This window comes from Cervus canadensis, chromosome X (genome assembly GCF_019320065.1).
Source record: "Cervus canadensis isolate Bull #8, Minnesota chromosome X, ASM1932006v1, whole genome shotgun sequence".
In the NCBI taxonomy this organism is placed as follows: Eukaryota; Metazoa; Chordata; class Mammalia; order Artiodactyla; family Cervidae; genus Cervus; species Cervus canadensis.
The window spans coordinates 96,229,710-96,243,802 of record NC_057419.1 but is presented as its reverse complement, the minus strand read 5'-3'; the positions used below and the strand labels follow the sequence as shown (position 1 = coordinate 96,243,802).

Sequence of the window (14,093 nt, the reverse complement as noted above, 5' to 3'; positions counted from 1 at the left end):
TTGCCATTGGTTATAATGGGGTGGATAAGGGCATCACAGATCAATCAGTGTAAATTCATTCATTCATTTATTATATATTTATTGGGTACATACTATGTGCATGTTGATATCTAATTGATTTCTAATAGCTGCATCATAGTTCATAGGCAAGATATAAACTTGGCTTATTCAATCATTTTTCAGATGGATATTCATTTTTTTCCTAGTTTTTTTTTTAAATAGTAACAGTATTTAAAAAAACATCCTTGTAAACATATCCTTCCATTCGTGACATACAAGATAGGAATGATCTCTATCAGTACTATTGTTTGATAATCTTTTGGAAGTTCTAGCTGATGCCATAAGAAAATTAAATGAATTATATAAATATTGGAAAAGAAGAGACAAAATAATCTGACTTTTCAGATTGTATAACAGTATACCAAGAAAACCCAAGAGACTAAACAACAAAAAATAGAATCAATGAGATCATTTGATAAGGTAGCTTAATAAAAATATACAAAATATTGAATGATTTTTATTTTTGTCAGTAATAATCAATTAGACATGTAAAGGAAAAAATGAAATTGTCCCACTTACAACAACAAAAAAATTATGAAGCATTTTGGAATACATTTAACAATTATAGGAGGAAACCTATATAAAAGTATAATTTTGTTAAAGTACATAAAATATTGTCTAAATCAATGGAAAGACAGAGCATGTTTCTGCATTGGGAGATCTCAAAAAAAAAAAGATCAGTTATTCCCAATATCATATAAATAATGAATCCTATTTGCTAAAATATGAATTTTTAAAAAAATTAGACAACATAAACATTAAAAAAAATCATATGTATGTATGAATGTATCAACTTTGCAAATGAAATTTCAGAAAAAAATCATTAATGAGAGAGGGCTTATTCTAACTGATATTGAAATTACTACAAAACAATATCAATTAAAATAATAAGTTTAAAAATTATAAATAGATCAGTTGAATAGAGAATCCAGAAAATAAATTATGTAAATATTTATTATTTACTTAATAAATTTATATATGAATTTATATATGAAATTTATAAATAAAATTTATACATGATTTTTTGTATACATGAAATTTATATATGAAATTAAATATGAAATTTATACATAAATTTATATATGACAATTTAGTGTTTAATAACATTTCATTCGGAGAAGGCAATGGCACCCCACTCCAGTGTTCTTGCCTGGAGAATCCCAGGGACAGGGGAGCCTGGTGGTTTGCCATCTATGGGGTCGCACAGAGTCGGACACGACTGAAGCGACTTAGCAGCAGCAGTAGCAGCAGCAACATTTCATTACATGAGTGTGGAGGAGAGATAATAGCTCATAACAAGTATATGTGTGTGCTCAGTTGCTTCAGACTCTTTGTGATCCTATGGACTGTAGCCCACCAGGCTCCTCTGTCCATCAGATTCTCCAGGCAAGAATACTGGAATAGGTTGCCATGCCCTCCTCCAGGGGATCCTCCTGACCCAGGGATCAAACCCATGTCTCTTATGTCTCCTGCATTGGCAGGCGAGTTCTTTACCACTAGTGCCATCTTTACCACTTATCTTGCTATACATTCTGATAATTTTCCTTTTTTCTTGATGCTAAGTTGGATAATACAATGTTTTATTTTTATTTTAATTTTATTTTGTATTTCAGTATAGTTGATTTATAAAGTTGTGTTAGTTTCAAGTGTACAGCAAAGTGATTTGGTTATACATATACATATCCATTCTTTTTTCAATATACATATCAATTCATTTTCAAATTCTTTTTCCATATAAGTGGTTGCAGAATGTTAAGTGGAGTTCACTATGCTACACAGTAGGTCACTGTTGATTATCCATTTTATATATAATGGTGTGTGTATGTTAATCCCAAATTCCTAATTAGTGCTTCATCCTACCTTTCACTTTTGGTAATCATGAGTTTGTTTTCATAGCCTGTGAGTCTATTTCTATTTTCTAAATATGTTTATTTAAGTTTCCCCTGAAAAATCAGCTGATAACCTTATGGGCATTTCCTTGTATCTTATTTGTTGCTTTTTCTTTGTTGCCTTTAATATTTTCTCTTTAAGTTTAGTCAGTTTGATTAATATGTGTCTTGGCATGTTCTTCCTTGGATTTATCCTATATGAGACTGTCTGTTTTTCCTGGACTTGAGTGTTTCCTTGGCCATATTAGGGATGCTTTTGGCTACTACCTCTTCAAACATTTTCTCAGACCTTTTCCCTCTCTCTTCTCCTTCTGGGACCCCTATAATGCTCATGTTGCTGTGTTTGATGGTGTTCCAGGAGTCTCTTAGACTCTCCTCTTTTATTTTCACTCCTTTTTCTTTATTCCATTTCATGGCAGTGATTTTCACCAATCTGTCTTCCAGTTCACTTATTTGTTCTTCTGCCTCATTTATTCTTCTATTGATTCCTTCTAGTGTATTTTTCATTTCAGTTATTGTATTGTTCGTATCTGTTTATTTGTTCTTTAAGTCTTCTACTTCTTTGTTAAACATGGCTTGTATCTTGGTTTCTACCTTCATTCTTTTTCCAAGATCTCTATTCTGAATTCCTTTTCAGGCTGATAGCACATCTCCACTGCTCTTAGTTGTTCTTCTGTGTGTGTGTGTGTGTGTGTGCAGTCTTCCTGGCAGGAGGGACTAGTGCCTGCTCGCTGGTGGATGGAGTTAGGTCTTGTCCCTGGTGGGCAGGGCTGTGTCAAGGGGCATGTCTAGAGGTGACTGTGAGCTCATGATGACTTTAAGCAACCTGTCTGTTAATAGATGTGGCTCTTTTCCTACCCTGTTGGTTGTTTGGCCTGAGGCATCCCAACATTGAAACCTGCAGGCTGCTCGGTGGGGCAAGATCTTGGTGCCAAAAGGGTGACCTCTGGGAGAGCTCACACTGATGAATATTCCCTGGGCCCTCTGCACCAGTGTCGTTGTCCCTGTAGTGGGTTACAGCTGACCCCTGCTACCCCCAGGAGACCTTCTAAAACACACAGGTAGGTCTGGCACAGGCTCCTATGAAGTCACTGCTTTGCCCTGGTTCTGCATGCATGTAAAACCTTGTATGCACTCTCCAATAATGGAATATCTGTTTCCCTCAGTCCTATAGAGCTCCTGTACTCAAGCCCCACTGGCCTTCAAAGCCAAATGCTCTGGGGGCTCTTTCTCCTGACACCAGACCCCTAGACTGGGGAAACTGACATGGGACTCAGAACTTGCACTCCTGTGAGTGAACCTCTGCTGTATAATTATTTTCTAGTTTGTAGGTCACCCATTTGGCAGTTATGGGATTTGATTATATCATGAAAGTGCCCCTCCTACCATCTCATTGTGGCTTATTTGTCTTTGGATATATTAATAGAACATGATTTTTGATAAGTTCTAGTCTTTTTTGTCAATGGTTGTTCAGCAGTAAGTTGTGATTTTAGTGTTTTGTGAGAGGCAGTGAACTCAAGTCTTTCTACTCCATCATCTTGTCTCCCAGAAAATCCTGACAATTTTCTTAAAGAGGGAGAAAGGTGGTCTTTGGAGACCTCATAATTCCACAGCCCAATTGACCAACACATTTTTTGCTAAAAAAATGGTTTAGCAAAATTCTTGGGGATTTTGAATTCCTTTTAAAAATGTAATATTAGTATATGTCTTATTTTGTATCCTTAAAATCTTAATCTATTTGACTATAACTTTCAAACATACTTTTATCCAGAAAGAATGAGCTAGGAATACCAGGAAGCCTTCAGTTTTGTGTCCCCTAAAACCACAGTAAGTGACACAAGGTTTAAGACCCATTCATCCGTGTTTTTATTTTTGGGTATGGTATTAGTAATGGGAAAATGGTTATTTACTATTTGCAAGTTATAAAAAATATGGGTTGTTGTTGAGGAATAGGTATTTGATATATGTAAAAAGCATCAATATTTGAGTCTGGAGACCTGGATTCTGGTCATTGCTATTCCATTAATGTGGATGAGTAATTGGATGCCCTGAGGCCTCTATTTCCACACATATAAAATAGATTTAATAATATGTGCCATATATCTCAGACATGTTTTGAAAATCTAATGGCCAAGATCCTTATTTGATATTTGCTGCTACTATAGAAAGGGAAATGTTACATAGGATGGTAGACATAAAGTTACCCAGGACATCTCAAATTCTAGTTGGGAATTTAAGATTGAGGGTTTACAGCCACTATGGAAAACAGTGTGGAGATTTCTTAAAAACCTGGATATAGAACTGCCATATGACCCAGCAATCCCACTTCTGGGCATACACACTGAGGAAACCAGATCTGAAAGAGACACATGCACCCCAATGTTCATCGCAGCACTGTTTATAATAGCCAGGACATGGAAGCAACCTAGATGCCCATCAGCAGATGAATGGATAAGGAAGCTGTGGTACATATACACCATGGAATATTACTCAGCCGTTAAAAAGAATTCATTTGAACCAGTCCTAATGAGATGGATGAAACTGGAGCCCATTATACAGAGTGAAGTAAGCCAGAAAGATAAAGAACATTACAGCATACTAACACATATATATGGAATTTAGAAAGATGGTAACGACAACCCTTTATGCAAAACAGAAAAAGAGACACAGAAGTACAGAACAGACTTTTGAACTCTGTGGGAGAAGGTGAGGGTGGGATGTTGCGAAAGAACAGCATGTATATTATCTATGGTGAAACAGGTCACCAGCCCAGGTGGGATGCATGAGACAAGTGCTCGGGCCTGGTGCACTGGGAAGACCCAGAGGAATCGGGTGGAGAGGGATGTGGGAGGGGGGATCGGGATGGGGAATATGTATAAATCTATTGCTGATTCATGTCAATGTATGACAAAACCCACTGAAAAAATAAATAAATAAATAAATAAAAAATAAAAAAAAATAAAAGTCACGTTATTCTTTATAACCTACAACATAAAATATATCCTTTTACTTGTGCAATTTGATGTGTTTTGATGAATATATATGCCATAAACAAAATAGAGAACATTTCTATCATTCCAATTTTCTCCATGTCCTTTAGTATTCGATCCTTTCCTCCCAGCCCCAGTCATCACTAAGAAGATATTTGTTTTCTCTTCCTACGGTTTTGTATTTTTCCAGATTGTCATATAAATGGAATAATATTATATGTAGCCTTCTGTGCCTGTCTTCATTCACTTAGTATAATAGATTTGAGATTACTCTATGTTGTGGTATATATTAATAGTTCATTCCTTTTATTGCTGAGCAAGAGTCCAATATTCCATTGTAGAGATGTACCACTGTTTAACCATTCATGTATTGATGACCATTTGCTTCTGCATTTTGGTGATTAGGAATAAAGGTTTTAAAGGTTGAGTTTTGACTGTACAATTTCTGGATTTATCAAAATGATATATTTTTGTCAACTTTTATAATTTTTGACCTGTTTTTCTCTAATTTAACAGGAGTTTGCTCTTGATCTTTCCTAAATTGTTAGAAGAATCCAGGCTTAAAAGGGTCTTCCTATATATCCTTAATGTCATTAATGACATTCAAGGGATAAAAACAGATCAAAGTTATTTAAAGCTGTTTAAGCAATGCCTCTTAAATAATCTGACTACCTTCTATATATCCATTAGTAGATCTTTTAGAAATGCACATTCCATCATAGTATGCCACTACTAAAAGCACTCCAATGAGACTATAAACACTAAAAAGTTAGTAGTTTTTTTTTTTTGTTGTTGTTGTTGAGTATTTACAGGGCCTTACAATCTGCCACACATGTTTATTCATTAGCTAATTCATTTCTTAGAACAGCCTTATGTGATAGGTTATACAGTGATGGAGCTGGAATTTGAAACTTGACAATGTGCAAATATCTTAGAATGGAATTTAGGTATCTGAGCTTAGACTACTCAGTGACATTCTCAAGAGATCAAAGCTATTCATATTTTTTGCCATTCCATGCTTTTTCACATCTTAGTGCTTCTACATACATTATCCCCTCTATCCAGTATGTCCTGCTTGCCTGCCTTTTATATATTATTCAAAACTCAGCTCATGTGCTTATAGTAGGCTACCTGCACACCAAACCTCTCTGTTCATGCCCAGTCTGGTATAATTTTGAATAATTCAGCAGGAGAATGCCTTCAAATAATTCTTCTGTTCCTTTCTCCCTTTCTTCTCCTTTTGGTATTATCATTACTTTTATGTTACATCTTATGCTATCATCTTCTTCCCTGTAATATAGGAAAGATAGAGAAGACTGGAGCTGACTATTTCTTCCCCCACTTTAAAGGCTAGAGGAGACTGTATTCCAGATCTTTCATGGGCAGACTCTTTGGGTATATTTCAAAATGTTTTACTTTCCCCATCCTCTGTCAGAAGCAAGATTTTTCTCTGATCTTCACCCTGAGAACCTGATGGAGCTCCTGGAGGTGAAACTTACCAAAGTGTGGACCACCCTCCAAGATTGGGCACCCATGGATTTTTATTTCCAAGCTAGTTCACATTTAGTCTAAATAAATTAGTCAGTTATTCTTTAAGTGTTCCTACCTGTTGCTGGCTCCTGAAGCTACAACTGCTCCCAGTAAACTGTTATTCTCTGTATCCACGTGTCGCTCTAGTTTCTGGGACAGTGGCTTTTACTGTGACCTCAGTTACCTGATGGAAATAAAAGAAGTTATTGAGTTTCAGGTTGTTCAGCTATTTTCTTGTTGTTAGGATAGTAGCAACAACTTCCAAGTCCTTTGTATGTCAGATAAGAAATAGTAAATCAAGTCTTTCTTTGGAATGACCGCTTTGGATTGTCTTTTGAAAGGTCTCCAGACTCCTATGAAAATATGAATGACACTGACTCCTAATACTTATTAACATATCCAGATAGATGTGTATGTAATCTGAAAGCTGGATGCTGAGGGTAATAACAATAATAGAATAATTTGTTGTTGTTCAGTCACTAAGTTGTATCTGACTCTTTGTGACTCCCACCCTACCCCTTCCATGGACTGCGGCATGCCAGGCTTCTCTGTCCTTCAATATCTCCCAAAGTTTGCTCAAATTCATGTCCACTGAGTCAGTGATGCTATCTAACCATCTTGTCCTCTGTTGTCCCCTTCTCCTCCTGCCTTCAATCTTTCCCAACATCAGGGTCTTTTCCAGTGAGTCAGGTCTCCACATCAGGTAGCCTAAGTATTGGAGTTTCAGCTTCAGCATCAGTCCTTCAAATGAACACCCAGGACTGATTTCCTTTAGGATGGACTGGTTGGATCTCCTTGTAGTCCAAAGGACTCTCAAGAGTCTTCTCCAACACCATAGTTCAAAATCATCAATTTCTTGGCACTCAGCCTTCTTTATGGCTAATATTTATTGGGTGATTTTAACATGTGATTTAGCATGTTCTATATTAGAGCATTTATATGCATTACTTCATTTAATGCTAATGATGATCCCTATTTAGTAAATATTATTATTATCACCAACTTTTTAAAAAATAGATGAAACAACTGAGACTTAGATTGGTTAAGTAGTATGCTCAAGAACATATAACTTGAGATTACATCCCAAGTATTTGAATATGGAATTTATACTGAACCACTGTGGAGGTACCAACTTTACCATTAGGACTGTGAAGATAAAAGTTTGAGAAATAGAGCTATGGAGGGGAAAGACTCCATGCAGTGGGTTATCCTAGGCATTTGGAGTGCAAGTACAAAATTGATACCCAATTCACCATTGTGTTCCTACCTCTTCAATCTTTAAAGTGTAAAGAAAGTTCAGGTTTCCTTCAAATTGTTAGGCAGAAGCCTAGGTGGCTCTGTGGAATATTCCAATCTCCAGAGGAAAGGAGAGAAGTTGGGTCTGAGGGAATGGGTGCTAGGTATTTGAAGAACACCAGTGTTTATGTGATTGCCTTATGGTCGCACAGATGCTTTGTGTCTGAACTTCAGAATCAGAATAAATATTTAAATGACTCTTCCTGGTATTCTTACCATGAGAAATAAGTCCTGTGCTCTGAAAAGAACTGAAGTAACCATGCCTAACAAATGAAACTGATGGAAATACACCCATGGGTGCGATGATGCTCTCTCAGAAACAGACTGTGAATGTAGTGAGGAATATTTCAGGATGGGAACTCCAAGATCCAAATGTGGCTGGCAACTTCGAGGGGTTTGGTCAACAGATGTTTCTTTTGAATATCATAGGCTCCCAATATAGCAACTGTTGGCAAGTGACATGTGCCATTTGGGAAGGCTAGGAAGAGTGGAAGGAAGCTGGGATTTATATTTTTTTTCCTTTTTTAAACTTTATTTATTTTTAATTGATTGATGATTGCTTTACAATATTTGTTTGATTTCTGTCATACATCAATTATTTATTTACTTGGCTGTGTCAGGTCTTCATTGCAGCATGCAGGACCTTCATTGTGCAGGATCTTTTGTTGTGGTCTATGGACTCTTTGGTTGTGGTACAAGGGCTCAGTAGTTGTGGTGCACGGGCTTAGTTGCTCTGTGGCATGTGGGATCTTAGTTCCCCAACCAGGGACTGTATCCCTGTCCCCTTCATTGCAAGGCAGGTTTTTAACCACTGTACCACCAGGGAAGTGCCAGAAAGCTTCACTTTGAAGGTTGATGTTATTTTGACTGAGCAGGGATGTCCTATAGCAAACTGTTCTATGAAGGGACAACTGGGCCACAAACTGAAGCTGTTTATTAAACTTAGGGACCTCCAGCCAAACAATGAAAGCTTCCAGTTGAAGTTCAATTTAATGATCTCAAAGGCATTAAATAATAGAGGGATTACACACTGAAAACAATATTAGGGGTCTGTTCACATTCCAAACTCTGGTTTTTTGTCCTTGCCTCAGATAAACAACCATCTTGAGACTTGATCTATATGCTGCCCGTACTTTGTCTCCCACCAGGTTGTAAGAATAAACCTAAACAAGTCTGGGGGGAGTGAAGTACAATAATGTTGTCTGTCCAATAGAAAAGAGATGATGGGGATATTAGGGGCAAGACAAAAGCAGTGACAGCAGTAAGCTAGCAGCCAGACACCAGGAACAGATGCTACAAAGAATGGAGTAAAAAAATCTGAAAGACTTCTGAAATTTGATATAGGCAACTAGACATGGGTAGGAGCCAATGAGATAACTCTGTGAAGGATGGGTTGGTCAGGGTAGGATATCATCTATAAGGCTCTTCTGAACAAAATATAGTTTCTCTACCTACTTGCTAGGATTAGTTTTATAGTGGCCTGTTGGGAGCTATATTGGCAGTGGGTGAAAGTATTATGTTGCTCAGGAATGGTTAATCAATTAGTGAAGATTGGTTTTTACTTGATTAGTCCATTAGCACCAGTTTTCACCAAGCAGAGCCAGAGGTTTGGAGGAGATATAACCCAGGATTGCAAAACTTTAGGGATGGAAAGCATTCTTTGTGCTGGATGACCACTAAGTATAGTGTCACCTGACAAGACTGTAATGAATAAACTCTAAGCCTCTTGATTCTGGCTGCTCATATGGTAGTGTATAGTGTATCCCCACATGCAGAGTGAAAAACTGAGACCTACAGAAGTTAAGCAAATTTTTCAAGATCTCAGAACTTGGGTGAACCCTAGATTTTGACCTAGAGCCATCTTGCTCTGAATCCACTTTGCCTTTTCGTGTATACTACATTGTCCCAGAGGGCTGGAGGTGACCTGAAGATAACATTTCCCTATGCCACAGTTTTTTTTTTTTTTTAAAAAGAAACTCTACTGGGTACAAAGAATCATTTATAAGGCTAGATGACAATTTGAAAAGTCTTTGGGACTATCTGTGTCTCTCTCAAAGAACATGTGAAGTTTCCAGGCTATTCATCAGGAATTATTTTGTAATTCCTGTACATTCTTTAAACATTAATTCGTGGGGGAAAAACAAAGCAGTATGAAGAGAAAATGAAACTAGTCAGAGCTAATTGCACATGGACTCTCCCCAAAAAATGGCATTAGAAAATGATGCCATTTGTCTTTGAATGAAGTGAATGTGTGGACTCATTTGCCTGCCCCTATTGCTGCTTTGTGAAAGTGAAGCGGCTCCATTTTCATTTCCCTTTCCTATCAAAGTGGCCAGAGGGACCATATTTTTTGTTTAATGACCTTCAGAATGATTCTTTAGAAATCTGAGGCTATCAGAGTTGGAAGCAATGCGAAAATAATTGTGGATTATTATTGTATGACGGTAGTGGCAGCTGGACCATTTTTTTTTCTTTGTATTCAGTCTTTCTTCTTCATTTTCCCAGAAACCTTATATCCCAAGGTTTAACTCAGAAGCATATCTCATATAGGTGATAAACCTCACCAGACATGGTACGTAATATAATTTCAGACAGACACTTAAGTGTTCTTTGGAAAGACCCTAGGGAGTGAGGCAGTTTTATATCTAGACATCCTAGATACTATTACTTTTATTTACTCTCTGACAATGTGTGTGGGTAGTTGTATCAGACATGAAGCAAGGATATCTCTTAAATATTATACCTGTGAACTTAAGCATCAGTTTTTGTATTTTGTTGCCCAAACTGCTATCATTGCAGAAAAAATTTTGTTACAGTAAAAACTAATAAATGGGTACTCACTCTCCCAAATCTTTTTATGAACATGTGTACACACTCATGCAAAAGCAGGGCTGGGAAGTGAGAGTCAGTACCAATTTTACTTTTGCATCAATATTTAGGATATGTGTAGAGGGTAGGAATGAGGGTGGGGAGAGGAAGAGGTAGAAGATATATTGTATGTACCAGGGGGGAAGTAGAAACTCCCTGCAACTATTATTCAGGTCATCTGCCTCATGATCAATTTTTTAATTGCCTTAACTGATTGAGCCAATATTTAAATGATAAAATACTTCACTTTCAATTCAATTTGCCCCCTCACAGCTGTCCCTTACACCTTCACTAATCTTTATATAACTTTTGACCACCACTTTTGTTGAACATTTGAGATGTGTGGTAGACAAACTGGAACAATATGTAGAAAGTAGTCTAAGAAAATTATCAAAAGCCAAAACCACTTGTTTGACTATTCTTACAAACTCTGCTATTGTATCTCTGTCAGTCTATGGAAAGGTGTTAGCTATTCATTTCTAGTAAATCCAATTCCAGTAGCAATACATTCTTGTCAGGAGAGCAGAAGAATTGACCTCAAAAACCAAATCCTATTCTCTGGTCACAGATCACTGAACTCAGAAAGTAAGTGGATAATTTCTCCATCACCTTACTTCATCAAAGTGCATCCTTATTTTAACCTAGCTATGTTTCTAGAGAATTCCTCAAGCTTATTTTCTTGACCCCCTTCCCTACCCTCAATTTCCCCACAATAGATCTCTTAACTATGAAGAGAGAGATTTTTGAATGTTATTATTAGTTTTTACTATAAGAAGTAATGAAATCACTGCCAGTGAAAGCCAATGAAAAGTTTTTAATAAAAAAAAAAAGGTTTTAATAATGCCTAAGACTCCCCTGTTGTCTATTATGTTGCTTAGTGAACACTGTCCTCTTAGAACTCTTAGTACATATCCCTATTATATAAAAGAACCAGGGCACTAAATGCCATTTAGTGACTGCTCTACCTCTTTTGCATTTGCAGATCTTGTATGCTTTTCTGTTTTTGCAGTATGTCTTTAAGGACTTTCAGCTCTTAGGATCACACCTTTAAAGTGATTCTTAGAATGATAGTTGTGATGTTTCAATTGGATACAATATGATGCCCTTGTGAGGTATTCTGGTCATTGATATAACTCTTCAGCTATGTATTGTGAAAACTAAACAAAAGAGTATAAAAAAGTATAAGTACTAAACTGAGACTACTAAGACTTAGTAATATAAATTTTTATTCTTTTGCTTAATTGAAAACATTTTCTCGGCAGGAATGCAAGCCAAAAATGTGGAGAAGCATCATAATACAGAAAGGAAATGCTCTTCTAATACAGGAGGTTCAAGAAGAAGATGGGGGAAATTACACTTGTGAGCTTAAGTATGAAGGAAAACTTGTAAGAAGAACAACTGAATTGAAAGTTACAGGTAAGCATTAGTTTTACCAAACCGTAGCAAATGAGATTTTAAGTATAATTTGGTACAGGAAGAAAAAGTTTCCAAACACAGAGTAAATTGCTGTGACTTTAGCATTATCTACAAATGAAATAGTTGTGAAGGTCACAATTAATAAGTTGTGGTGCTAATCTCTATGTGGATTCAGTTCAATCGCTCAGTCGTGTGCAACTCTTTGCGACCCAATGAACCACAGAACGCCAGGCCTCCCTGTCAATCACCAACTCCTGGAGTCCACCCAAACTCATGTCCATTTAGTCGGTGATGCCATCCAACCATCTCATTCTCTGTCTTCCCTTTATCCTCCTGCCCTCAATCTTTCCAAGCATCCAGGTCTTCTCAAATGAGTCAGCTCTTCACATCAGGTGGCCAAAGTATTGGAGTTTCAGCTTCAACATCAGTCTCACCAAAGAACACCCAGGACTGATCTCCTTTAGGATAGACTGGTTGGATCTCCTTGCAGTCCAAGGGACTCTCAAGAGTCTTCTCCAACACCACAGTTCAAAAGAGCATCAATTCTTCAGTGCTCAGCTTTCTTTACAGTCCAACTCTCACATCCATACATGACTACTGGAAAAACCATAGCCTTGACTAGACGGACCTTTGTTGACAAAGTAATGTCTCTGCTTTTTAGTATACTCTCTAGGTTGGTCATAACTTTCCTTCCAAGGAGTAAGCATCTTTTAATTTCATGACTGCAATCACCATCTGCAGTGATTTTGGAGTCCAGAAAAATAAAGTCAGCCACTGTTTCCACTGTTTCCCCATCTATTTGCCATGAAGTGATGGGACCGGTTGCCATGATCTTAGTTTTCTGAATGTTGAGCTTTAAGCCAGCTTTTTCACTCTCCTCTTTCGCTTTCATCAAGAGGCTTTTTAGTTCCTCTTCACTTTCTGCCATAAGGGTGGTGTCATCTGCATATCTGAGGTTATGATATTTCTCCCAGCAATCTTAATTCCAGCTTGTGCTTCATCCAGCCCAGCATTTCTCATGATGTACTCTGCATAAGTTAAATAAGCAGGGTGACAATATACAGCCTTGACATACTCCTTTTCCTATTTGGAACCAGTCTGTTGTTCCATGTCCAGTTCTAACTGTTGCTTCCTGACCTGCATACAGGTTTCTCAAGAAGGCAGGTCAGGTGGTCTGGTATTCCAATCTCTTTCAGAATTTTCCAGTTTATTTTGATCCACACAGTCAAAGGCCTTGGCATAGTCAATAAAGCAGAAATAGATGTTTTTCTGGAACTCTTGCTTTTTCGATGATCCATTGGATGTTGGCAATTTGACCTCTGGTTCCTCTGCCTTTTCTAAAACCAGCTTGAACATCTGGAAGTTCATGGTTCACTTATTACTAAAGCCTGGCTTGGAGAATTTTAAGCATCACTTTACTAGCGTGTGAGATGGGTGCAATTGTGTGGCAGTTTGAGCATTCTTTGGCATTGCCTTTCCTTGGGATTGGAATGAAAACTGACCTTTTCCAGTCCTGTGGCCACTGCTGAGTTTTCCAAATTTGCTGGCATATTGAGTGCAGCACTTTCACAGCATCATTTTTCAGGATTTGAGATAGCTCAACTGGAATTCCATCACCTCCACTAGCTTTGTTCATAGTGTTGCTTTCTAAGGCCCACTTGACTTCACATTCCAGGATGTCTAGCGCTAGTTGAATGATCACACCATTGTGACTATCAGGGTCATGAAGATCTTTTTTATACATTTCTTCTGTGTATTCTTGCCACCTCTTCTTAGTATCTTCTACTTCTATTAGGTCCCTACCATTTCTGTCCCTTATTGAGCCCATCTCTGCATGAAATGTTCCCTTGGTAGCTCTAAGTTTCTTGAAGAGATCACTAGTCTGTCCCATTCTATTGTTTTCCTCTATTTCTTTTCATTGATCCCTGAGGAAAGCTTTCTTATCTCTCCTTGCTATTCTTTGGAACTCTGCATTCAAATGAGTATATCTTTCCTTTTCTCCTTTGCTTTTTACTTCTCTTCTTTTCACAGCTATTTGTAAGGC

General features: G+C 37.3%; 1 protein-coding gene across 1 annotated transcript in view; it reads left to right on the top strand.

Annotated features, from left to right (window-relative positions):
• Window positions 1-14,093, top strand: part of IL1RAPL2 (interleukin 1 receptor accessory protein like 2) — a 1,253,914-nt gene that overhangs the window by 702,884 nt on the left and 536,937 nt on the right. Inside the window, exon 5 of the mRNA XM_043459580.1 lies at window positions 11,896-12,049. Within this exon, the coding sequence (XP_043315515.1) occupies window positions 11,896-12,049 (154 nt within the window). The remainder of the gene's footprint in view (window positions 1-11,895; window positions 12,050-14,093) is intronic.